This window comes from Rhinolophus ferrumequinum, chromosome 25, assembly GCF_004115265.2.
Source record: "Rhinolophus ferrumequinum isolate MPI-CBG mRhiFer1 chromosome 25, mRhiFer1_v1.p, whole genome shotgun sequence".
Lineage (NCBI taxonomy): Eukaryota > Metazoa > Chordata > Mammalia > Chiroptera > Rhinolophidae > Rhinolophus > Rhinolophus ferrumequinum.
The window spans coordinates 1,027,365-1,053,598 of NC_046308.1; the positions used below are offsets into that span (position 1 = coordinate 1,027,365).

At 49.3% G+C, this 26,234-nt stretch overlaps 2 protein-coding genes and 1 long non-coding RNA gene across 7 annotated transcripts in view; 1 reads left to right on the top strand and 2 right to left on the bottom strand.

The window, feature by feature from the left end:
- Positions 1-3,818: 3,818 nt before the first annotated feature.
- Positions 3,819-7,499, bottom strand: RAN (RAN, member RAS oncogene family). Its single transcript, XM_033098410.1, has 7 exons — positions 7,375-7,499; positions 6,778-6,823; positions 6,239-6,323; positions 6,032-6,157; positions 4,667-4,854; positions 4,320-4,490; positions 3,819-4,216 (listed from the first exon to the last, which is right to left on the bottom strand). The coding sequence occupies exons 2-7, from the start codon at positions 6,811-6,813 to the stop codon at positions 4,172-4,174; spliced, it is 651 nt and encodes a 216-aa protein (XP_032954301.1). The 5' UTR covers positions 6,814-6,823; positions 7,375-7,499; the 3' UTR covers positions 3,819-4,171.
- Positions 7,500-12,253: 4,754 nt separating this feature from the next.
- On the bottom strand, positions 12,254-16,062 carry LOC117017743 (uncharacterized). Of its 2 annotated transcripts, none has more exons than XR_004422116.1 (3): positions 16,013-16,062; positions 13,993-14,140; positions 12,254-12,654 (listed from the first exon to the last, which is right to left on the bottom strand). It is a non-coding gene; the product is annotated as an uncharacterized LOC117017743 (long non-coding RNA). The 2 variants fall into 2 exon arrangements; XR_004422117.1 differs by lacking the exon at positions 12,254-12,654 and adding an exon at positions 13,291-13,396.
- A 227-nt stretch (positions 16,063-16,289) lies between these two features.
- STX2 (syntaxin 2) overlaps positions 16,290-26,234 on the top strand; it is a 31,938-nt gene continuing 21,993 nt past the window's right edge. For 2 of the 4 annotated variants that reach the window (XM_033098104.1, XM_033098105.1), the window contains exons 1-2: positions 16,290-16,421; positions 25,374-25,448. In XM_033098104.1, coding sequence (XP_032953995.1) covers positions 16,392-16,421; positions 25,374-25,448 — 105 coding nt within the window. In that variant the 5' untranslated portion in view covers positions 16,290-16,391. Of the gene's footprint in view, positions 16,422-20,006; positions 20,175-25,373; positions 25,449-26,234 lie in introns of those variants that run through there. The other 2 variants (XM_033098102.1, XM_033098103.1) reach the window with 1 other exon arrangement.

Consider the following 26,234-nt stretch of genomic DNA (forward strand, 5'->3'; position numbering starts at 1 on the left):
AGGCACTGTAATGTTATGGGAATGTGGTGTCCCCAAGTACCTTACTGTCCCCACTTCTTCCTGTGGTGACACAATGTCTCCGTGACCTAAGTGACTAATACTGTGACACAGGCTACTATTGACTCCATGAGGGTCACTGAGCCCTGCCGACTAGCCGCAGGTAAGTAACCTGACACGTGGGCCTACTGTACACTTTTATACTTAAACTTGCTGAGTCATCATCATTGCTGCACACACAGCAGTAACTGAGGTGATGGACACGGATCGCTGGTTGTGGCAATCATTCCACGTGTGCCAAACCACCACCACACGCGGGAAGCACGACTCCGACTTGTCAATTACACCTCGGTGAAGATGGGTAATGAGTTGGTGGTTTTGAGAGAGATGGTACCTGTGCGTACCGTGGATGTCCATTCAGCAGTTTGGGCTGAGACGTTTGTTGGATGCAGAGGTTTTGATTTAGCCATGGTGTCCCCTCCCTTTTCTGGAGCACTGCAGCATGGAGAACGGACTTGCATGGGGCCAGGCCCGAATGTCAGGCTCCCTGGGGACCCTCTGACCCTCCCATGCCCCCACTGTGCCGAGTATCAAACCTGTAAATGGGCCTTGAGAAACCCTGCCTGAGCTGAGCCTCCACTTCTGCTCTCCAGCCATTCCCACCCCAGGGTCTCTGCCCCGTTTGTCCCTTTGTGGCAACCCCTCCTAGCACCTTCAGATCACGGCCGCCTTTCCCAGGCCTCTCCCCAGATGCAGTTCCTGTCCAGCTTTAAAGCCTCGTCTAGTTTCCGTCTTGGCACTTACGCGGTCATCACACTGGGTCCATTACCCGACTGCCCATCTCCCAGGATGAGCCTGCCAGGCAAAGCAACTGCCTGTCACCTCCCTGGGCACGCAGCTCAGGGTCTGTGGAATGAAGTGGCCACATCATGAAATGACTCTTATCTGGAATAGTCTTTTGCTTCTTCAAGGCAGGGAACTGAAAACCAATTAAATTCAAGGTTCCATTTCCACTCCCAGGGGCTCAGCCATAGGTGTCAGAGACCCGTATCTCCCAACAGCACCATTTTAACTCGGAATCCTGATTGTCCACCTTCCCTACTCCTCCCAAGAAAACAAGCTGGAATAAATGGCTAAGTGCAAACTACGAACTCCAGAAGGGAACTACTCTGAATGACCACACTGGAGTGGTACCTAATTCCACCTGCCCCTCCCACTTTATCCCATCCGTCCCTCCCCTAAGGACCACATTCCCTTCAAGTTCCCATAGAAAATTTAGTCAATACGGGGAACATGAACGAGCCAGTCCCAGGGTCCCTGCCCTCAGGGTGATGAGCTCAGTAGGGGAGACGAAGGCAGTTCCCCTCCTAACTGGGGAGGGCTGAGGGGATTCAGGGGTATGCTCACGTAGGGACATGACTCATTTAAAGACCAGCCTGAGATCGAAATGTGCCGAAGCACTTCACTGTTAGGATTTACTTCAAGAGGGAAGAGAGCGTTCCGAAAAGAAACGCCAGGCTGCAGGCAGGGGAGGCCAGGTGAGGAAGGGCTGCCTGTACGTGCAAAGCCCGGGGGGCAGTGGAGCAGGACGTGATCACATCCGTGTCCTCAATGACGAAGCCCCTGAGGTCAGAATAGCAAGGTTTCCACGGGCTGGGTACCGCTTACCTCCCTACAGGGCTTCAGGTTTGAAGGTCAGAAGGTGCGGGGAGCCTAGGGCAATGCCGACTTCAGTCCAGCAGGCAGGGTACCTGCCACCCCAACGTGGCTGAAGGTATTAGCAACACAAGCCATTTGTCCCACATGCACGAGCAAGTCTAACCCATTGGACCACCAGCCCACACACTCGAACGTGTTACATCCTGAGACAATCGGGTGTTTCACCCATCAACCCAAAGTCTCCCTACGTGACTTACTGCAGGTACACGGGTCCAGCCAGGAAATTGGTCCTTGTAGAAGCTTGATGCGTTTTTGGAAATCTCTCCCCTTCACTTAGAATTTGGAGATGGAGAGAATGGAGAACACATTCTATAGGGGATTTTGAGAAAATGGCCAGTGCACACCATGAAACTGCGTTTCACAGACACTTGACCCTTACTAAATCTTACCAGTGCTTCAGTTCTTTATTATCCAACTTCCTGAAACTCAAACAGGAGGAACCTTCCTAGCTACCATGCAGAGAAACCAGATTATACTTATTTGTAACTGACTTGCTCTAATGTTATTAGTTTGAAGCATCCAAACCATATATACAAGGCTTTCAATTCAAGGCTCCCCCCATTAGATACCAGATTTCAAAAAGTTGGGGAGAAAATTTCCCCATTTGTATGAACTGGAGAGAAATTTATTCCCCAAGGTATTGCTAACCTGTGCTATTCAGCATTTCGCAGAGCAAATACTAGATTCAGAAAATCCGAGCAAAAGAAAAGCAATGTATTTTGCAGCAACATTATAAATTCTCCCATCATGTATTCAACAAGCAGCTTCCAAAATTTAACTGTTACATTTAAGATTCGGGATCTGTCATTCTTGCATTCCACACACGATTACAAACACGTACCCCATATAGTAAATTATCAGAATGGAAGGTATTGTCTTGATTATGGGAAGAAACTTCACATCTCAATAGCAAATTACCTGAATGGAAAGTATTATCTTGATTATGGGAGGAAACTTCACATCTCAAACTGTTAAAATCTGGTTCTGAATACAGCATACATATACAGCAATTCAAATCTATCTGTAAGCCAATCTACTGATGTTTATTCCATCTTACTTGAAATTCATTCAATTCTACCCATTGTATCTATTTTTCCATATATGTAAGTGATCCTTTCCTACCTTTTTAGGTAAGAAAGTAATCATTTAAGGAACACTGGACATCTAAAGAACTTTGGTAAACTGAACTATAGCAGTATTTATATGATCAAAATAGCTCTTATTTTCGAGACTAATTGCTACAGTATAGTGTCACTGAGATCCAACTCAGGCCAGACAGACCCAATTCATTTCTAAATGTGGAAACCATATAAAAGATAAACGGTTAATCTAATAAAAGTTTTGCAGTCCATTGCACATTACTGAGAAGCATTCTAAGACCTACTTTTCTGTTGTAGCACTATTCCTGGTTATTTTGTCTGTTCTTGCAGTGCCCACAAAAATCATCCAGAAAAAGAAATCATTAAAGCCGTGGTATGTCTAACTTCAGTCCTTAATATTTGGCGTATTTAAAGCTTGGGAGTACTTGAAAGCAGCAGGTAAATATGGAACATCTTAGAATATCAACTTTACATTAAACATGTAACATTAATACAAAAAGCAAATGTATAATTTATATTCATTAACAAATAAGACATCCTTTAAGTTCCTATCATTTGTATGGTTTTATCCGTCCGACTTTAAAAGCTCTGGATTAACACATGGCGACTTTTGCCATAAAACGATAGCAACTGTAGTTCTTAAAATACCTACTTGAGAGGTCTAAAGCACGTGTCACTTTTACTGACAGGTCGCATACATCTAGACCAAGCGGTCCCCCCGCCAGGTGACACTAGCTTGCCAGAAGGCTGGTGGGGAAGACGTTACGTAGCCTAGCTGCACCGACAATGTACACCTCTTAACAACTTACCACATAAACTACTGTTTACCTGTCATTTCATTTGGGTGAAATGATTCAAATGTACAAAAAACAGACACAGGAAGAACTTAAGCTAATCCTTTCAAATTAAGTGATACCAGAAAAGGCAATCTAAATAGTAACAGCAATTTTCCTTATTAGTGGTTTTTAAAATACTTATTAAACAATGGATGAGTTCACTTGCTTAGATATTTGAAATACAACTTTATTCTGATTCTAAACGAAAAGGAATGGGAATGACAGTAACAAACAAGATCTCCCCACTGAATATTGTGATGTGACTGTAGCAGTCTTATATTTGAAACTCAATAAGTAACCAACTGCGTTCCAAAACAGCTAAATATGCAGGTCCAAAAAAGGAAGGTATTTTTAACTGCCACACTCACTCCGAAGCCCATCCATCTCCTTCAGCATCCCAAAGATTAAGCACATGTTCTGCTTAGCTATGTAATAAAGTGGCAAACACGCTGCACCACTGACATCACAGGACAGTTGCCTATAAAACTAGACTTCTGACGCTGGGCCCCAGCTTCACTTTCACAGGTCATCATCCTCATCCGGGAGAGCAGTTGTCTGAGCAACCTAGAGAGAGAGAGAGAGAGAGAGAGAGAGAGATGGTGACACTCCCGACAGGGCTGTTGGGAACACGCCACTCCAGGAACAGGAACCCAACCCGACCTCGTACCTCTAGGTCATGCTCGTACTGTGCTGCCAAGGCGGGATCCATGACAACCTCTGGTGGGGCAAGGGCAGGCATGGCAACAAACTCCAAGTTAGGGTCTCCGATGAGTTTTCGAGCAAGCCAGAGGAAGGGCTTTTCAAAGTTGTAATTACTTTTGGCAGAGATGTCATAGTACTGTTTAAAAGAGAACATTAATTTTTAAAAATCCATGCTTATTCCTGGGGAACGTTTCAAGCTGAAAGGAATGTTCTTTCAACCCATACATCAAAGACGTTCACGAATCACTTTAATGAATCCACACTGTACTTTTTATCAAAGGGCCGTGATTCAGTAAGTTTTAAGAAACCAACCTGAAGATTCTTCTTTCGGTGGAAGACAATTGATTTTGCCTTCACTTTCCTGTCCTTAATATCCACTTTGTTGCCACACAGCACGATGGGGATGTTTTCACATACTCGTACCAGATCTCTATGCCAGTTAGGCACATTCTTGTAAGTAACTCTCGAAGTTACATCAAACATTATAATGGCACACTGGGCTGAAAGATGGAGTCAGTCGTTAGTACATACCTAGGAATTTACAACGTGGATGAGAAATGCTAAAACTAGGGATTCGGACTCGTCGTCTCAGGCTAGACTCTAGGTCATCTGCATGTCTCCATACATTTCAAGGTCTCCAATTCAAGATGCTGCACGTCATTGTGATATACAGTATCGTTTAAAAGTCGTTTGTTTTACACGAGAGCATGAAAGACCAGCTTATCCTATCAAATCTCTCTCCCTGCAGTATTTCATCATTAATTCTGCCTCATCCCGAAAAGGTACCCAAATAGATTAATGATAAAGCAGCATTCCAGAACTGCCCTCCCCTATAATGAGGGTCTAGGAATCTATTCTTTAAAAGGCCCTCCAATGGCCAAATACACTTGGGACATTTTATACCTTTATTTCTTAAGAAGTCCTATAAGTCTGTATATATTGAGTTGTACGGATAGCTACGGTACATAAGAGGACAAGCCTGACAGTACAGTATAATTTTCATCTAAAGAATTGGGGAGAGAGCCTTGTCTTTGTACATACTCAAGGAAAGCTAAAGGCATGGAAGGATTCCTAGCATTTTGTCATCAAGAGTGCGAGATTACAGGAAATGAGTCTTTTCTTTATTCTTTTTTGTTTAGTACAGCAACGAACACTTACTTCCTTAGCAATTTTTAAGCATTTAAAAATTTTTTTGCAAAAGTTAGTACAATTAAAAGAAACGAGCAGGTGTTATACAGCATTTGTAGGATGGAGAAACCAGCTCCTCTGATCCCGTATCTGGTTAAACTGTTTACTATCTTTTTAATGGAATAGACAAGATATAATCATTGGTAACCATCAAAATATATACCCAAACTAAGTTTTCAAATGCTGAAGCTTCAGCAATAGCTTGTCTGTTATTTTTAAATTATGAGCCTCAATCTAAGTCAGTTTTATCCCCTCAAAATTGCCGAACACAACACAGGATGCAATCTAATGACACAAGAAACTTTCAAGAAATTTCCCCCTTCAAATGACAGCCAATTCTCTGGAGGCAGCACGTCTTTTCATCAATGGGAATCCCGTAATTCCCTGCATAGTCAATATCCAACTTGTGTTTACTGGACTAGATCTGACTACCAGTGAATCACCCAGGAGACTAAACTACACGCCTCTCAGAAACTGTTCATTACCTACCTTGGATGTAATAGCCATCTCTCAGTCCGCCAAATTTCTCCTGACCAGCTGTGTCCCACACGTTGAACTTAATAGGTCCTCTGTTGGTATGGAACACGAGGGGATGGACCTCAACACCCAAGGTAGCTGAAACATAAGCACTTCAAGTTAGTCAAGGAACTCACCCATTTCACACACAGTTTCACAAATGGTTTTCCCCCCACATACCTACATACTTCTTCTCAAATTCACCAGTCAGGTGACGTTTCACAAATGTAGTTTTTCCAGTACCACCATCACCAACCAATACAAGCTGCCGGAAAACACATTTTTGAGATAAGCCCCCCAAACATTTAACACATCAGGATCCCCAGAATTACGTAGCTGTTAAGATTTCCTGACCACCCATTTCACTCGAATAATAACAATCTTATATATAACCCTTAAGTATAGTTAAAACAAAAGGTCTTAATTAGGCGATCCCGGTCCATTTAATGAATGACTAGCGGCAATCAAACTTTGTTTCCTTCTCTGTAAAATGGGGCCAACACAGCGCAGCTCGTTTTGGGGGGCAGTAAGGGCACCACCGCAGTGTGAGCACGCTGGCTGCTGACAAAGCAGGCAGGCAGCACCCTTCTGCGGTCATAAAGGGAACCCCGTTAACAACGGCCGTGTCGACCGGAGCCGCCCCCCGCGTCACCAAGGCCACCTTCCCTCCGGACCCCTCGCGTTGGCTGCCGGTGGCGCCACGCACGAGAATCACATACTTTGAACTGAACTTGGGGTTCTCCTTGGGCGGCCATCGTGATGTCACTGCAAAGAGAAAGGAATCAGGCCTGCGCGGGCGGGCGGGCGGGCCGGGGAGCACATGGCGGGCGGCCGCACGTGCCGGCCCACAAAGGCCGCCTTCCGGGCCGGCCGCGTCCCGGAGCCCCCATCACGCCCTCGCTCGCTCACACACGTTCGCACGCGGGCAGGGCGGCGGCGGGGCCGCCAGGGCGCGCAATGGCGGCGGCTTTCCCCGCCCCGCTCATTCAGCGCCGGGGCCTGGCCGCGCGCCCGCCGGAGGGGAGGCCGCTCGGCGAGAGGCCGGCGCGGAGAGCGCCTGCTCGGGCGCCGCGGCCCGGCCGGGCCTCCCGCCGCTCCCGCCCCGTCGGCCCCGGGCCTCCCCGCCGCCCGGGCCTCCCTCCCGGGCCCACCGTGCTGAGATCCCGGCGCCGGTCCGCGGCCTCCGCGACCCGGAGGAACGAGAGCTCCCGCCCGCCGCCGGGAGCCGGCGCAACGGCCTCCTCACGCCCGCCGCCAGGACGCCCGGCCCGCCGCCCCAGCCCTGGCCTCCGGCCCGGCCCCGCCGCCGACCCTACCTTCCAGAAACGTCTCCGGGCCCGTCTGAGAACCAGAAAGATGGCGGAAGCGCAATTCAAATGCCCGGAGACGCAGCCGACGCCGGCGCGCGCCGAGGGAAGGCGGGGCAACGGCACCGCGCCGCTCCCACGTGGCCCTGCGCGCGCGCACGTACAGCGCTCGCCCTGGCGGCCACACCCGTTGGCCTCGCGCGCAGGAAGCGGCTGGCTGCGCGGCGGGCGGGGCGGGAGCGCGCACGCGCGCCTACCCGGGGGGCGGGTTCCCGCGCGCAGGCGCTGAGGGTGAGGAGGCGCGTCCTGGTGCCGCCTGGGTCACGGCGCTGGGACAAGGCCGGGCCCCATGGGCGGGAAACGCGGGAGAGCGGCCCACACAAAGCCCGTGGTCCAGCTGCGCAAAGGGGCACAGGAGCCCCTGGCTGGCGCCATGTTGGGCGTGGGGGGAGGGGAGGGCGCGCCCCCGGGCACCCCCACCCTGCCCGTGGGACCTTGGGGTGGGGCTAAATGTATGAGGTGTGGTAAAAAAATACGGTGAATTTTTTAATTAAAAAAACTTATTACAGTAAAAGACACATTGCCATTCATCCCCCTCAAAATACCGCCCCGGCTTTGAACACACGTATCCCATCGTTCTGGCCACTTTCTGAAGCAGCTCTGGGAGTCCTCTTTCGCGAGTGTCTTTGGTTGTGTCCTCGTGGCTGCCTCCATGTCCTGAATCATTCTGACTTTGTGGTAGAGCCAGAAGTCTCACGGTGCCAGGTCCGGTGAGGAAGGTGCATGAGGACACACTGTACTGCTTTAGTTTGACAGAAATTGCCGTACAGAATCGATGTGTGACACGGAGCATTGTCATGATGGAGGATGAAGTAAAGACACTCATGAAAGAGGACTCCCAGAGCTGCTTCAGAAAGTGGCGACAATGATGGGATACGTGTGTTTGAAGCCGGGGGGAGTGTGTTGAGGGGGACTAATGGCAGTGTGTCTTACTGCACCTAGTTTTTTAAATTTAAATATTCACCGTATCTTTTGATCACACGTGGTATCTAATTGGTCAGCAGCCTTGTGGCCATTTTCTGCAGACGGGGTGATGAAACCTTGGCAGCTCATCCTAGTTACATACGGATGCAATCCGTGAGTATTTGGGTTCCAGACTCTTGACATGAGGCTGTCCAGTCCCACACAAGCCGTGCACTCAGAAGGCAGTCACCTCGTGGGGTCATCACGGGTAGAAAAGGAGGCAAACCACTAGCTCAACAAGTATCCAGTTGCTTTTAGCAAAGGTGTGGGCCAGATGGAGTCCTCCAACCTCGTATCCTAAATCTAAGGCCGGTTTTTGGCATTTGTAGGGACAGCCACAATTTTTCAACGATGTCTTGGTCCCGCTCCCCAAGAGCAGGTAGCTAAGAAGCCCCTTTGGAGTAGCAGGTTCCTGAAAGATTCTACCATGGGGACTCTTGCTGGCGCAGTGACCGAGGAGGTAGCCACCCAGTCCTGAGCACGGGACAATCAGGTCTCCTGGAAACCCAAATGACGCAAATTGGGCACAACACACCTGAACTCTGAAGGACCCTCAGGAAAACACCAAGCCGATCTCCATGTCGCTGGTGGAAGTGTAAATTGGCTCGGCCTCTTGGGAGAGCAGAAACTAATAAAACTTAAGTGTCCAGAGCTCATGTCCCTAGTTTTCCATTTCTAGGGAAATGCCCTAGAGTTAAAATCCCACATTCGCACAAGGAGACACTGCAACATTATTTACAATAACAAAAAATGGAACTTCCATACACGTCCATCCATAGGCCCAGCCCCACAACTTCTACAGCTTATTTTAAAGCCCACAGTGAAAAATGGTAAAAGACGCTCAAGCTGGCAGACACAAGACTTCTCCCAGTAAAACCACCCCAGCTCTTCCAACTGTTGATAGCTTTGCAGTTCACAGAGGTACTTGTCTCTATCATCCAACGTGGATTGTAAACCATGCTTAACCTGTAGTCCAAAAAACTGCAGCCAAATACACAAAGAAATGTGTGCAGAATGACAAAGCTGCAAAAGAGAGCACAAGGGATTTCAGCATCCATTACCACCGATTTTCCCCCAATATTGACATTGCTTATGTTCCAACTGTCTATCATTCTCTCTCGGTATGTATTATATATGTGACTTTTAACATATATATTGTATGATTTTCCCCGCCGAGATGTTTGGGAGTAAGTAGCAAACAGGATGCCCCTTGTGTGTGTTTCTTCAAACTAAGGCTAGTCTCTTACATAACCACCGTACACTTATTAAAATCAGGAAATGAATGTTGTTACAGTCGACCGTGTAACCTACAGACCTTCACTGTCAGTTGTCTCACTCCTGTCCTTTGTCTGGTGCAGGATCGTCCTACTTTTACATGTTACCTTTACCCGTCCTGTCTTTTCAATCTCTTTCACTTGGGAACAGCACCTTGGTCTTTGTCTTTCATGACTTTGATACTTTTGCTGAGTGTTTCACAGGCCAGTTATTTGGTAGGATGTCCCTCCACTTGGATTTTCTGATTCTTCCTCAGGATTAGATTCAGATTATAGGTTGGGACACCTCAGAACTAATGTTATGTCCCTCTCCGCATCATGTCTGGAGGCACAGAATGATCTGAAAACATATCAGACCGTCCTTCTCCCCTCTTAAACCCTGCAATGCTTTTCTATCTGTCGCACTTAGAGACATGAAATCCATGGCTGGCCACATCCTACATGAGCTCGCTGGGGTCTACTCTCCCACTCCATCTCGGCCCTCTCTCCCTGTAATTCTGCTCTAGCCACACAAGCCTCTCTGAATCTCACCTTGGCCAAGTTTGTTCCCGCCTCAGGGCCTTTGCACTTACTGGTCCCTCTGCCTAAAGTGCATTTCCTCCACATCTTTGGCTGGCAGGCTCCTTCTCACCCTGAATTCAGGTCACAGCTCAAATGTCACCTCAGGGTGACCCACCCTGACCACCTTTTCTAACATGGTGTCGTCACATCAGCCATTCCCAATCTTAGCACCAGTTTTTATTTTCTCCAAAGCACTTACTGCTCACCGAAAATATCTTGCTTAATTATGTACCAGCTTGCTTTTTTTTATCTTTCTTTCCCTCACTAGAATAAACAAAGTGCCTTGTTTGGCATGGTATTCATGGGATCTGGCGCCGTCCCTGGCACGTGATGGGTGCTCAGTCAATATTTGTTGAATCATTGAGAAAATTACTCTTACCCCCATCTGAATACAGAAAGCGTAACCAGAAACAGCAGCGTTATAGTCTAGTAATAATGATAGTGACTTAAATATACAAGCTGACTAGAATTTTAATAATATGACCTCATGCTAAAGACTAACCATTAAGCAAATAACAAATATTTACCAAATACGTGGCCAAGCTTTTCTATTCGTGCAGTTGTCCTCAACTTTGTGGCGTTTGCAAAGCAATACAGAAGCTATTCTCGAGGAGTTCACGATCTGATCCATTCATCTGTCCCGCTGACGCACATTGGTAACCTATCAAATGAGGTATTTTTATCTGATACTCGGTTTTCTACACAGCAGTACATCGATGCACAGATTGCATGCTGCCTCGTAGCATTAGCACAGAAGTTATTTTCCTTAAAAGGAAAATGGAGAGACTTGTCATATAGTCACGCCACAGAGACATGCAATCTGTCTCACATCAAGGGCTGAATAGTGCAGAGGGTACACCTGATGGCCCATGAACACAACCCAACCTTCCGACGTGTTGTTTGTCTTAGACTGGGGGGAAACACAACGTTCTATCTGAACGAGTTGCCAGCATTTGAAAAGGTGATGGTTTTGAAATAAGTCCACAAATCTTTGGCACTTCCTGCTTCAGAAGCTTGAGCCTCGTTCTCCTGCCCTTGAGTGTGGACCGGACTTAATGACTCACTTCTAACCAAGGGAACATGTCAGAACGGACAGTATGACTTCTGAGACTCAGGAAGCTCTGTGGGATCACTCAACTCTGGGGGAAACCAGTCATCACACTTGGGGACAGGCAGCCCTGTGGACAGGTTCATGTGACGTGAACCAGCGGAGGCCCCCTGCGAAGAGCCTGTGGGAAGCTGCCAGCCACGACCAGGACCATGTTGGGGGCAGACCTTCCCGCCCCCATCGAGCCTCTCATGGCTGCAGCCCCAAGTCCTGAGTCAGAAGCATCCTGTTAAGTGGCTCCTGAATTCCTGGTTCATGGAAACGCTGAGACAATACTGTTTACTGTCATTTCTAGTATTAACTACTAATGTAATTTGTTATGCAGTGACAGCTGGCTGATACAAGAAATAAGGATACTTTACATAAAAAGCCAAATATTTGGCTTCTTTGAAAATCAAGATTGGGAGGCATTGGGTCTGATTTCATGCCTGGCCACAACTATCTGGAAGTCAATAGCCACTATATAGTAACCACTGGAAGTGAATGTGCCCCCCACACATGGCACACACTGCCACTTGCCACTGGCCCCGCCATCCCCCACTAAATCTGAGGCAGGAGGCCTGGTGCCATTTGCCCCTTGTCATCAGACAGCCTTCTCTACTCACTTATCTGCCTGAGCCCTGAAACATTTGTGTTTACAACCTCTAGTGAGCCTAAGGCATGGTAATAAAAAGTACAGACTCCCTTAGCCATTTGAGTAATATTTATTGAGCACCTATTATGTAGCAGGCACTCCCCAGGGACTGAGGTACAGAACAAAACAGACCCAAAGCTCCTAGGCTCATGGAGCTTTCATTCTAAAAGGAAGAAACAGGAAACAGGCTTCATAAGTACATGGAATATATGATATAGTGATAATTGCTAAGGTGAAAAAGATATGGGAGTGCAGAGGAAGGGGAGAGGAAGGGAGAGGAAGAGTGAGGTGGGGAGATAGCAGACCTTCCCTAAGATAGTGACATTAGAGCCAAGACCTGCGGACGTTAAGGGAAAGAGCCGCACAGGTGTTTGAGGGGAGCACACTCCAGCAAGAAGGAACGGCCAGTGCAAAGGCCCTGGGGTGGAACCTGCCTGGAGCGGTCGGGGACAGTGACGAGGTGTGTGGCTGGGGCAGATGAGCTCAGAGAGCTTAGGTGGAGCTCACATTTTCATACGCTTCTGTGTCAACTGAGTGCAAGGGGCCTCTTGTATTCAGAACACTGATTGCTTCTTTTTAGCAAGTCTGCTTCTTTAAAAGCGGATTGTTGGCAGTCCATGGTAGGACAGAATGCTCTCTGTGAAAGAAACTGTCACTCTGTGTCCTCTGTCACTTTAGGAGAGTGTAGTCTAAGAAAAGAAGATAGAAAATATCATAAGGACACAGAAGTACAGGACAGGACATAATAGGACTTCCCAGAGCTTGAAACATGCCTGGGGCACTTTAAATCTCTCTCTCTCGCTTTTTCTCTTTCTCTCTCAATCTCTGTCTATCTCTAGATATCTAGATATTTATATTTATCTCCAGATATATACATACAGATATAGCATCTATACAATATCTATATCTACATAGATATAGTACCTATATTTATATACAGATTATATTTATGTATGGATATGTAGACACAGATATAATTTTAAAAGTATGAAATATTGAAATAGTCATATTCCAGTATATACTTAAATGTATATATTTTTTACATTTTAGTACACATTTGTTTCAGGGTTTCAAAAATTGAGGTACATTTTAAATGCTTGCTTTTAACAACCTGACTCATAGGACATAGTAGTAATCGCCAATGTGACATAACTGTGCTATTTATAAGATAATTACAGGGTGTATTGGGTTCCCAGGGCAGCCATAACAAAATACCATAAACTGAGTTCCTTAAAAGAACAGAAATTTATTTTCACAGTTCTGGAATTCCAAAGCCAGGGGGCTGGCAGGGCCACGCGCTCTCAGAGAGAATCTGTTCTGGCCTTTTCTCCCGGGGCTCATGTCGCTGGTTTGTAGATACAGGACTCCAGCATCTTCTTCTGACATCGCATGGCGCCCTCCCCGTGTGTGTCTGTGTCCCAGTCTCCTCTTCTGAGAGAACACCAGTCACTTTGGGAGAGGGCCCATCCTAGTGACCCCCATCTTATCTTAACTCCATCACATCTGCAGTGATCCTCTTTCCACATAAGGTCGCCTGCACAGCTGGGACCGGGGGTTAGGGTTTTGACTTATCTTTCTGGGGACATAATTCAACTCCTAAGGCAGGGTTTATAAAATATATGTGCATAGTACGTTTTGTTAGAACAATTCAGAACTGGGGCACAAGCTTACGTCTGTGCGGGCTGTTTTCTTGTATGGATCCTGACAGCACGTCTCCGGGCTGCTGGGACATATAACCCCACTCGGATGGGGGCTGGGAAGCACAGGCTGTGTGTCTCACCACATTACTCTCTGCCTTACATTAGTCACCATACTGGTGAGCCCGACGTTATTCAAACCTGCCACTACCAATAGACACAGGGGTGTTTTTCAGCTTTTCCCACTAGAACAGTGTGGCGGTGACTATTGCTAACATATATGTTTGCATCCCGGCACTTTTATTGTCACGGTACTTTAGATCCCTCAGGAAGGGATGTGTATCTCCTACTTCTGTTTTCCCTGGAAGTTGGGAAACAGTGTCCACTCACGTTTGAATTTGCTTTTCCTGATTATCAGGGTTATGTGCACCTTTTCATCCCCATGCGCCATTTCAGCCTTGCAGTTTCCAAAGGTGGCCCCTCGGAAGTGACCTGGTCGCAGCATGCCAAGCCTTTTTTCTCTTGGATAACATCGGTGCTACAACAAAAGTCACGAGTCATGATGGGTGAAGGATTTCATCCTGTCTCTGGTCTGTTCACACAAACGAATACATCAAATAATTCTCTGAAAAATAAGCCAAGGGTACGCCCAATGCAGAGAACAGAGATGCCCATGCTCTAGACCCCACACCGTGTGACTGTGCCACCTTCCATGGCCAAGGGACACTGCAGATGTGATTAATGGTAGGACCTTGAGATGGAGAGAGGATCCAGGTGAGTCCAGTCTAATCCCCTGAGTCCTTCCAAATGGAGAACTGGCTGTGGTCAGAGTAAATGTGACAACGAAAGAAGGGTCAAGGGAATGCTACATCCTGGATTTCAAGACAGAGGAAGGGCCATGAGCCAAGGAAAGTGGGCGTCTCTAGGAGCTGAAAAGGGAAGGCTTCTCTCCTAGAGGCTCCGGAAAAGGCTGATTTTACTCCATTGAGACATCTGACCCCTCACCACTGTAAGATAATAAATTTGTGTTATTTTAAGGCACTAAGTTTCTGGTAATTTGTTACGGCAATAGGAGACTGATATGTGACTTCATAAAGCTATTTCCAGATAGTGTATTCAGCCTCATCTTTAAAAGGGTAGCCTATTTCTAAGCTTAACATAATGATAAATTAAACAAGGCTATTGCATTTCCAAATACCTTAAAAGCTTCATGCTCATTTAAATGTACATCCTGTACCCAGATCGGGAGAAGACATAGTGAATTCTAAGCCCGTCTTCAACTTACATCAGAACAAACACTCCTGTGCTCAGCTAACAATCATTCTCAATTCTTTAGGGGTCTGAATTGAAATGCAGTCTTAAAATTCCCCCCACTATTTCTTTAAGTCCAATACAAACAAATCAAACGAGAATCACAGAATTTTAAAACAGGCAGGCAGCTTGCTGGGGTTCACGTCCAAACTCTGCTCCTGGCCAGACATGTTGCTCTGAACAAGCTATTCGAAAGCTTCGTGCTTCAGTTTTCCGGGGTGATACCCACAGGTCCCCTCAACTACAGAGGTCCCGACAGGCTCAGTGAATTAGAGCACAGTGTACAAGGACCAACCCTCATAAACGGAAGCCATTAATATCTCGAGCCACTTTACTGCAAGCGAAGAATGTGAAGTTCAGCAAGGGTCACTTTTTCATTCATTCAACACATATTTACTACATACCTCATGTGTGCTGGGCCCCATTCTAGGTGCTGGAGATAATTAGCAAGGTGGACAAAACCCCCTGCCCACAATGGAGTACAGCCATCCCCCTTATCTGCGGGGATCCGTTCCAAGACCCCCAGTGGGTTCCTGAAACCACAGATAGTACCGAACCCTATATATACTATGTCTTTTCCTATATATACAGACTGATGATAAAGTTTAATTTATAAATTAGGCACAGTAAGAGATGAACAATAATTAATGAACAACTGTAACAATATATTGTCATAAAAGTCATGTGAATGTGGGCCCTCTCTCTAAATAACGTCATTATACTGGATTCGCCTTTTCGCTTACCGGTACCGGAAGCACTTTATGGCTTCTTTTGGCATGTCCGAACTGCCAGTGTCACATATCAAAGATGAAAACTGCACATTCCCAGCCACGCCATTTTCGAGCTCTATTCCTTAACTTATGTCCCTTAAGGATTGTGTGCATTACTTTATCTCTACTTTATTCACACAAAACCCTGGTGTGGATCCTTAAGGGAAGGCCTGTTCAGGGTGTGTATATATACAAAGCTGCACCCCGCTCATTTCCATAGCCTAAGTTTGTCATCAAGTTTTCCACGATATTTAAAAATATATAAAATAAGTGTGGAAGCACAAACACAAAAGCAAATCACGAAGGGACAAACAGCACGTGCAGCTGACCTGCCAAAGAGGCGTCCAGACTGCAATCCGCGGGGCGCAGTCCCTGCCCAGCCACCCCAAGGCCCCGCCCCTTCCCTATCAGCCCCCGCCCCACCCCTCGCCTTCTCCGCCAGGCCCCGCCCCCGCGCGCCGGCCCCGCCCCTTCCCCAAGCCCCGCCCCCTGGGTCGCGGTGTTCCCGCAGGAAGGCTCCCGCAGTCTGCGTGGGCCTGGGCGCGGCGCGGGCCGAGCATGCGCAGAGCGCGCGGGCGCGGTTGCCGTGGTAGCGCCGGTCCGAGGGGAGGCGGCGGGCGGGCGCGGCTCGGAGCTGGGCGTCGGGCGGGCTGAGGCAGCGACGCCGGGCAGGCCTGAGCAGCGGGGCGCGGCGCCCGGCCCGCGGGGATGCGGGACCGGCTGCCGGACCTGACGGCGGTGAGCGGCAGGCCGGCGGATAGCGGTTCAGGCCGGGCGGGGCGGGGGCCGCGGGGGCCGCGGGGCAGGGGAAGGGCGAGGTGGGCGGGGCCACCGAGGGGGGGCGCGGGGGCAGGCGGGGGGGCCTCGACCCCCCTGGGGGGCCGGGGGCGCGGGGGTGGGCAGCCTCCAGAGCGGGGTCGAAGGTCTCGATCCCGGCTGGTCGAGCCGGGCTGGGGGCTCCGGGCAGGGCCGCCCCCGCCCGCAGCGTGGGTCGCTGTGTCCACTTTTTCCTGGACGCTCGGACCGCCGACGGACAGGACTGGCTTCAGCAGATGGGAAACCGGGTTTGTGCGAGGAGTCTCGGCCAGTGCCGGGGCCGGGCCTTGAACCCGCTGTCCTGAGCGGGGCCCTGCCCTTCCCCGGGCTGATTCCTGCCCTGACGTCACGCCATCACATCGCTCTTCTCACCGTCAGAAGGGACGCGTGTAGCTATGGTTGGTCCCACCCTGCTGGGTGTCAGCTCCCCAGAGCAGGGGCTGGTGGCCTCGCTCACTGTCTCATCCCTGGGGTCTGACCCAGGACCTGCGCATGGTGGGAGCTGCGTGCATAGTTGTGGAATAATGCTCACGCTGCCACGTAAAGGTGGGCACCTTACCGCTGGGCACCTTACCGCTGGACGCTTGGGGTCCGGAGAGAGGCAGGTCCACAGCGGCGCCTCATGTTTCCCCGGTAAATAGTGTGCTTCCTGAGAACCGGGGCCGCGTGTTTGTTTACTCTTAACCGTCAACACTCCCCGCGAGTGGAATATAGGTGCTCAGAGAATAATGCCCACAAGTTACCGTTCACTTTATTTAGTAAGAAAAAAACAGTTCACTTAGGAGTGGAACAACTTTTGATGCTTTCTGTGTGTGCTAAAGGTGACAGTGCAGAGAATGACACAGGGACCCTGAACCTATAGTGGATGTTTCTAAAATGTGGAAAAGTTGAAACATTTGAGAATGATGAGTTTTTCCTTTGCACATACAAGTACTAATTAATGGTGAGCGCTGACATTTTGTTTCCCAGCACACAGACGAAGCCTCTTCCCTTGGACGCTCTGCAGCCTCAGCTCAGGGTGCTGGGCCCACTGCCCTAAGGCGTCCTTGCATGTAATGAATTAACTTCTCTCCTAGAATGGAGCTGGTTCTGTGCCCTGCGTGGGAGAGTGGTGAGAAGGGGCACTGAAACCATCATCTGTGCTCTGTGGGTCACATGAGGAACCTGGCTCAGAAAGGCCAGGAGCTATTTATCCTCAGGTTCATGGAAATTACGCTTTACACTCATTCCGGGAAAAGTTTCCTCATAGTGATGTTTCTTTCCTTCCCTTTTTACTAATGCTCAAGTATTTGGACCTCTGCAGTTCGCACATGAACATCATGTTACGCAGCCAATTACGGCTGTGTTATCTCACCCTAGTATGTCCGCGCCCCGAGGAGGAACTCAAATTTTTGTTAAATGAAGAAATGCTGAATGTTTCTGAACACAAGAGCTGTAACTGTTTCAGCAAAAGGCAGCCGCGTTTATGTGGTATTGGGGACAGTAAGAAAGATTTGTCAGTAGAATATATAAGCAGCTCTCCTTGGTATGATGAGCAAAAACTAAGTAAGGCAACTGTTTGTCACTCTGTAAGTTTACGTATATTCCTGCTTACTGCAACCGTGTCAGTAAGAACATGTAACCCTGTTTTGATCTAGAGTTTTAGACCTAGAGGTGACCTTCTCTAGTCCAATACCGTCTACCTAGATGAATAAGCAATTGGAGAGCAAATTAGTGGAAGTTTCTACTTCTGGAGTTGTCTAATTTTAAAACTCTCAAAACGTCAATTTTTCTGTGTGTAAAACGGGGATTATAATATCTGTCTTGTCTACTCAGAGGGAATTGTGAAACACAAAATTATCTCGTGTGTGTACTCTGGGAGAGGTAGGAGAGAGAAAATGCTATGTAATTATAAGTACTATTAATATTTATTCTTTTTTTATGTTTTCAAGAAGTTATAAAAAGCAACCTTCTCTCTAGTATAAAATATTAATTTAAAAATTGAATTTGACACACTTGAAGTTTGATAACTTTTAATATTTAAAAACTATCTGAAAATTTTCAGATGTAAGAGTTAAACCCTTTTTTCCCCTCTGGAAATGTGTCCTTTTCAAGTAGCTCTTAGTTGAATGTCTACTTACAATCATGTTTCTAAATGCTGGTGGTGTTCTTAGATAAAGTTTAACATTTAATTTCAGTAGTTAAAATGCCTCATCAGCAGTGTCCACACTAACAAAATACTTGCGTTGCCTCCCAAAAGTTTCCCTTATCAGCTGTTAATTCTTCCTCCTGAGAAAAAGATTATCACTGGTAACTGTTTGGAACAGACTTAAAAATTAGTTTGTCCAACACAAGTTTTCACATGCAGATTGGGCCGCTTCTAACCAATGACCTTTCTCTGAGCCACCAGTTCACGTGGGTGCAGAGACTTGAAGTGACTCTCCAGGCTCTCTGGCTCTGAATCCAGGATGATGTTTCTGGTTTATGGAGAGTCTTGCATGCGGGGTCTCTGCAAGGTGACGTGTGGGTGGAGACACACACAGATGCAGTGGGTGTGTGCAGTGGGTGGACAGTCGGGAGGGGCCAAAGGGGCACGACGAGTGGCGTGTAGGGTGCCAGCAAATCCAAATGGGATAGCTGTTCTGCGAGATAATGGCTCCAAATACATCTGGATTACCTTTTTTTTTAAAAAAAGTTTGTGTGTGCAAATGGATATATTTAGTGAAAAATAGGGAAACTACAGATTTCAACTGTGGGAACTGTTTGCGGGATAATAAACACAGGTAGCTATGTGGTATTAATTCATGAGCAGATCTAGAGAAATGAGATTATTATTATTTTGATCCCCGGGTTCAAGGTGATGAATTGCAAATACAATTTCTTAAAGGGCAAGACAAACTGCTCAGATATTTTTAAAGCTGCTTTTTGACAGCTCTGGTCACGTGTGGAGCAGAGTGTCCTGTAGTAAAGGTTCAGGTTCCGATTTATAACATAAAACATGTTTTTCTAAATACTTCACTGAAACTTAAAATACTAAGAAGTTTACAGTATATTTATAATTTTATAGATGCATATCCTTACAGTTTAGAATTTCATAGTTGATTCATTCAGGCCAGCTTTTTATATTTTGTTTTATCATCACAGGAACAATTCCAACAGCTGGAAGCTGTACTTTCTCTACTCTTAACTCTAATCAACATATCCATTTGCACACAAAATGTGTCTCTCTTTTTTTTTTTTTAAAGATAGCAGAACATCTACATTGTACTTCTTGTTTTAGGCTTAAAGTCTGTTTTGAATTTAAGGAATAGAAAACCCGAACAAGAGCCAGTTCATTGAAAGCGTTTCCTATTTAGCACATTCACTTCCCACCATTGCCTGGGTCCGGTAACACTGTTCGCTGGTCCTGACCGGCCCTCCCTCTCCCAGGCCTTTGCGCACACTGCTCTCTGTGTCAAAAACCACCAGCCATCTCTGTCCCCCTCCTCTGCCTGCCTCACATCTTCTTTTGGTTTCAGTTCCGTCTTCCTGCCCGTCCCTCCGATGTCCCCAGAAGTGGCCAGCGGCCTGTATCTCGGCACGGAGGCCGTCCTGTTTTATTCCTGCACCCTCCCCGGACCCTCCACCTTTTCCAGGGCAGCCTGTGCAGTCCGTTTTGCCCTGAAGCCTCAGTATTCTGCACAGAGCACCTGCTGGGTGTGTATTGGTTCGTTTCCATTAGAAAATACCTACGGAAGAAAAAGGTAGATGACAGTGGAGTCTCTTGTGTTCGAGGCTTTGAGTTGCAAAGGGCAGGAATGAGCTAACACAGGAGGAGAAGATGCGTTGAGAGGCAGACGGCTGCCTCACATGGAGGCCATGTCACCCCCGCCTGGCGCGGCTGTGCAGCTCCGTCCCGTGTGCTCGCTCTCCTCTCCACCCTCATCTCCATTCATTCGTTCAGCCAGTCTTTACTGAAGCTGGGGTCTGCCTGGCACAGTTTTAGGTGTGATGCATGGGTTGTGAAAAAACAGACGAAGTCTGTGAGTGGACAGGAGACAGCTCGGCAGTGAGTGGTCCAGTGTCTCTGGTGGGACCTGCCCTGAGGGACGTAATCAGGCGAGAGGCGTGGTGTGGGCTCCCGTGCGCGGGCAGCCAGGGCACCGTCTGGGAGCCAGCGTGCGCAGGCCTGGGAAGCGTGCTCTCGGCAGGACAGTCAGTGAAGGCTGGGGGCGCGGGGACAGTGCCACGCAGGACAGGAAGTGAGCGGCACAGGGCTTTAACCCTGTGCTTGAGAGAAAGCGCCCACCGAGCTCTGGGCATTCGGACGACAGTAGTGTCTCCGGAGTCTGAGTACCTAGGCCGGTTGGTATACTGGGGATAACGGAGACATAGTAAGAACGTGAAACAGGGTCACATTCCACCACCGGGCACGAGGCTACAGCTGGTCATACAAAAACAGGAGGAAGGAATGTTACAGTGGGCACCATGATCACAATCCGGCCAACGTCCGCTTTTACCGACAGTTAATCACACGTATTCTTTCCTTTTACGCAAGTGATTTAATTTTGAAAAAGAAATGAGTGTATTCTAGCAGCAAAGGTCCTACAACCACTGTGCACATCAAGCTCATTTATTTCCCCACAGTTATTTGCAAGCAAGGTCTTGGTGCACATGTACAGGGAGGAAAAAGCAGTGTTTATCGTGCAGCTTCGCAGCCTACAATTTGGTGATAAGTCAGCTTCTGCTGAAGTCTGAACAGGGAGCAAGCATTCCGGTGACACGTTTCTCATCTCTGTTCAGGAGTCTATAAACATGGAAGCTGCTGGACGTCTCTTCCTGACAATAGTTTTCACATGGGGAGAGTTGTATTTTTAGTATAATGCTACTTTTAAGGGCACTTCTTTTAAAATTGAACAGACGGCATGTTGATGTTCGAATGTTTCTCTCGCACGTGGACACTTTGTGGCGGTGCCCCCCCATGCTTTCAGGAGATGCTGTGCCATGTGTTGTCTTGGTACAGTGGATTCTGCCACAGACAACAGCGGCTGTGCAGGTGTGCCTGGACAGGTGTCCACTGGCTCGGGCAGCCATGCAGCTTCAGTGGAATAACATTGTTTCGGTGGTCATTGTTTTTCTGTTTTTATGAATGGAAAAGCTGAGCGTGTCATTGGGTCTGTTTCCTGACGTCCAATAGTTTTCAGACTTCTAGGTAGAAATAAGAAATATAAGTAAAGGTTTAAAAATACAAATGAAAAAGAAGACAGTGGAGGACATGCCTTCCTAGTCATCGGCTCTTTGGTGGTGTGCAGGTGAGAGACAGATTCTTTCCAAGTGGGCGAGTGACGATGGGGAAGGATCCCGCACGACACGTGGGTCTCAGCGTCGGGAGGGGTCGGGCTTCCTCAGTCACTGATTGCCCGCCTGCTGGCTAGAACGGGAGAAGTCGCGGAGTGAAATGACTTGCCGTCTTCAGGGAAAGCGTTCTGTTGGCGACAGTCTTTCCTGGGCCCTGAGGTGGCTACCAGTCTCCCTCCTGGGGTGGCAGAGAAGTCGTGAGCTTGGGTTCTTGGCCGTGTCTTACACATGACAGGCGTCTTTTGTGCTGGCGGGTGGGGGGTGTGATAGGGGTGTGCAGGGAAATGACAGGCCATGGCGGATGCTCGTTGAATCCAGGTGACAGGATTCACGTGTGTGAATCGAGGGCTCGTTGTATGGTTTCTTCATTCACGTGTGTGGTTGTCCATAAGAAAAAGTCACAGCGAGGAGGCATCTGTGGACCTAGGATGACTTCTAGCCGTGAGGTCACGGGAGTGATGGGTGCCTCGTCGCCGTCGTGCCCTGGGCCCAGGTGTCTGCTCTGTCCACCCCCCCGTGCTCCGGGGTGGAGTTCACAGTAAGTGAACTGCTGACCTGGGGATAGTTCCCTCTTGGTCCTGTCCCAGCCCGTGCGACACATCATTTCCCTCTGAGCCCCCACCTGGACAAGAGCAGACAGACAACCAAGGGGAAGTAGTGAAGCAGGCCCAGTTAGGCTGGGAATGGGGGACGGTGTTGGGAGATGGGTGAGGCCGGCCGGGGCCAGGAGGAGAGCCCGGGGCCGGGAGGAGAGCCTGGTGGGAGGGAGGAGAGCCCGGTGGCCCGGCTTTGTCTGCGGGCAGGTTGAGGGGTTGCGTGAAGCTCCTTCGTCTGGGAGGAGGCAGGCTGTCGGAGTCTAGGGCACGGGTGTGGGCCGTCAGCTGGCAAGGCCGGCGGCTCAGCGACCCCCCGCGGTGCCGCCAGCTCCTCTGGGCAAGTGGGTCCCACAGAGTGGGCCCGCGGATGGGAAGTCCTTTCGGTCGCCTGCGGTTAGAAGCAGAAGTTAGGTCGGGAGTGTGTGCAGTCGGACAGACCTGGATTCCAGCGCTGCGCTGCCATGACGTAGCTGAGACTTGGGCACCGGCCTGCGCCATTCGGTGTGTTCCACTGTGTGACGTGCGAGGAGGACGCACGCCCTGGCCAGTGGCTGTCCTGGGCCGCAGCGCCCATCAGCGTCTCTTTCTTCCTCCCAGTGACTGGTCCTGGGGGAGCGTGTGGCTGCGTCCAGCTGCCGGTGCTCGCTGGCCGAGCGCGGGTGGCCTCCCGTGTGGCTTGGCTTTGGGGGAGGCGCGTGGACTGGCCGACGTCCCCTGGCTGTGCCTCCCTGTGAAAGTGCCTGAGGAAACACGCAGAGGCTTGTCCTTTCCTAGGCCGGGAGCCGGGGGCCAGAGAAGGCGGTGGGGGCAGGTGAGCTGGGCCAGGGTTGGCTCCGCCCCGTGGAGAAATGCGATTGATTGGCGTGGTCGACTAGGTGTGCGTCCATCCTCACTTGGTGTGTTCGTGTCCTAATACTCTGTCGTGTTGCAACAAAGTGCCACCAGCTGGGCGGCTTAACACAGCAGCAACGTGTGCTCAGAGGTCTGCAACGGGGTCGGCGGGGCTCCCTCCGAAGCCTGTGGGGACAGGCCTTCCTGCCTCCTCTGGCGTCACGTGCTGGCCGCCTGCGCGTCCCGTGACTTGCGGGGGTATCTGCTCTCTGCCCATTGGCTCGCACCATCTTTCCCTGTGTGTCCCTGTCTTTTCTTACAAGGGCACAAGCCGTGTGGGGTCGGGCCCACGCTCCTCCATGACCTCGTCGTAACTAATCATGCTGCACAGACCCCTTTTCCAAATACTGTTCCCATCTGAGGCCTTCAGTGTCTGCTTTCTGGGGACACAGCCCGCTTGTCCTCTTACCAGAGCACAAGTGAGACATTCTCAGCAGCAGGGCAGCTTCACTGCACGCATCTTTCTTGGCAGAGCAGGGTGGGGCTCGGTGTCCTCAGGGCACGACTGGGAAAAGGTCTGCGTGGAGCCCGGCACAGTGAATGGCAGTCTGTGTGGGTGCACAGCCCCGTGTCTGCCATTCGCTAGTGACGTCTAGTCCCCTGTGTGGCACCTTCCTGCTGCTTCCTGGGAAGTGCTCGGCTGTTCGGGCGTGTTGGCTGAGCCTGGTCATACAGTTCTTTACACTCTTCTCATGGACCCTCAGATAAGTGAGCCCATCCTTGTCTATCTTAGAGACACCCGTCTCTTTCCCTTCATCCTAACTGAGCTGTCTTATCTGCGCCCCAAGAGGCCCCAGGCCGAGAGGTGACATGAAACACTTCCTTAGGGTGGTGACACATGGTGCTGGTGTTTAGGCCCAATTGCTTTGCCTTGCTGCGGGCTCGGGGGGCTGCAGAGGGAGGGTGCACTGTGCTATCTTAACACGTTTTCTAAATCTGGCAGATTTTTCTTAGCTCAATTGTAGTAAAGTTTGCTTCCAAAGTATTCCTGGGCTGCAGATCAGTAAGCTATACGTGAGTCTTTCAATGGGTGAAGGCTCGGTTTCCGTAGGGTTAGGGGAACGTGCAGTCACGAGGTTAGCACTTGGTTCTCAGCTGGTGCGTCCTCGGGCACAGTTGGCACCAGTTCCGACCACTGTACTTTCTGGCAGGGTTTCTTCTCTTCCTCCTGTGCAGTGCTGTGGTCCCACTCATGGCCGCTCCAGCACACGTCCTGGGTACGAACTGCGCATTCAGACGCCCTGTCCCGGGTCTGGTGTGGTTGTCCCATCCTGCCACTTTCGTCCCTATGGTCTTCTCGCTGTGTGGTTCTCTTGCCTGCCTACAAGGGTGCTCCTTGGGCCAGCAGCCTGACCTGGAACTTGTTGGAGTCCAGCAACATTCTAGAATATTCAATAACGCATAGGATGCCCCAACTCAGACCGCCAAGCCAGAGACTCAGCTTTCTGGGTCCTTCTCAGCTTTGAGAACCACGGGCCTAGAATGTGTCCTAATTCTTTATTCTTCCACGTGACTTTGAACTTAGAGTAAGTCCGTGGTTTCTGAAATACAGTAACCACTCTGGCTCTTCCCAGTGGTCGTCACGGTAGCTTCTGTCCTCTGTTTCAGTCACTAAGGTCTCCTTGACTAGGTCCTGTGTGGTTAACGTGCTTATTGATGGTTAGCGTGGGCGTGACGGGGGGTGAAAGTTCCTTGAAAATTATTATGTACCCTAGCAAAGTGAACTGGTCGTGTCAGCGTTTTGAATCTTTCTAGAAAATGTGCAGTACAGCAGTTTCACTTCTTGAAGGTAAAAGCAGCTTGCGTAACAATGACTTGTGAAAACGAGTGATGCTTCATGGCTGGTGCTGAGAAAGCCAGCTGTTGTCCCCTCCAGGACTTCTCCCTCCCCACCTGCCACGTGACCTGCCCTGTTGAAATGTGGCAGAAGCACTCACGTGTGTTACAGTCTGCTGCTCTAGGGAGCTAAGGTCTTCGAGGAACAGAACTGCCTTTGTCTTTTAATTCACTGTTTGTGCCTACATGAAAAATTTTAAAATCTGAGTTTTCCATTTTCTATTTTCTGTTATAGTGCAGGAAAAATGATGACGTGGACGCAACTGTTGTTGTTGAGAAGGACCATTTCATGGATGATTTCTTCCATCAGGTGGGTAAGAGTCGTCTAATGGAACCCAGGCAGAGTTTTGTCTTTAAACATAGTTCTATTAGTGTCACTGTATTTGTCAGACTTAAAGTAATACACAAGCTAGTATTTTTAAATGTTGATGTTCGAATGATGTAAGTTCTCCAGAATGTTTAGTGTTATTAAAAGATTCGTTAATGTTGACCGTTCTTCATGGTGGCCGATGTGGGGTGGGGCCGTGAGAAGGAAGGCCTGGATGTGGTGGGCAGGGCCCGGGCTGCGCCTAGGGAGGAGGTCTGTGCCCACGGTGGGTGCAGGGTCTGCCCGGCGTGCAGGAGCTGGGTGCCAGCTGATAGCACTTCCTCCCGCAGCGCCCGCCACCGCTGCCGGGCCTGCCACGCCCTTTGGAAGTGTCTTAAGAAGGCCTTACCCCAAGACCCGTGGTGTTGTCCAGAGCAACGGCCCCTGGTCTGTCCGAGTGGGTGTCCAGAGAGCATGCTGAGTCTGGTGACCTGGCACGCTTTTCTCCCTCGGATGGGATGAGTCCCCGAATGCTGACCGCATGCATTGGAAAGCTTGCGGTGTCTGTTTTCTGAATCTCAGATTGATTGCATGTTGAATTCCACATCTCCGGCAGCAGGGGGAAGTCCTAGGACTCCCTCCTGAGAGGTCTCATACACAAATGGACAGGTCGCCGTGGACACTCTGCTTGCCACTGCCCGGGCTCAGCCTGGCCTCTCCGAGGGCCATCAGCCCTGACTGCGTGATGACCTGGGGTCTCACCTCATACCCTGCCCCTTCCCTCGGGCT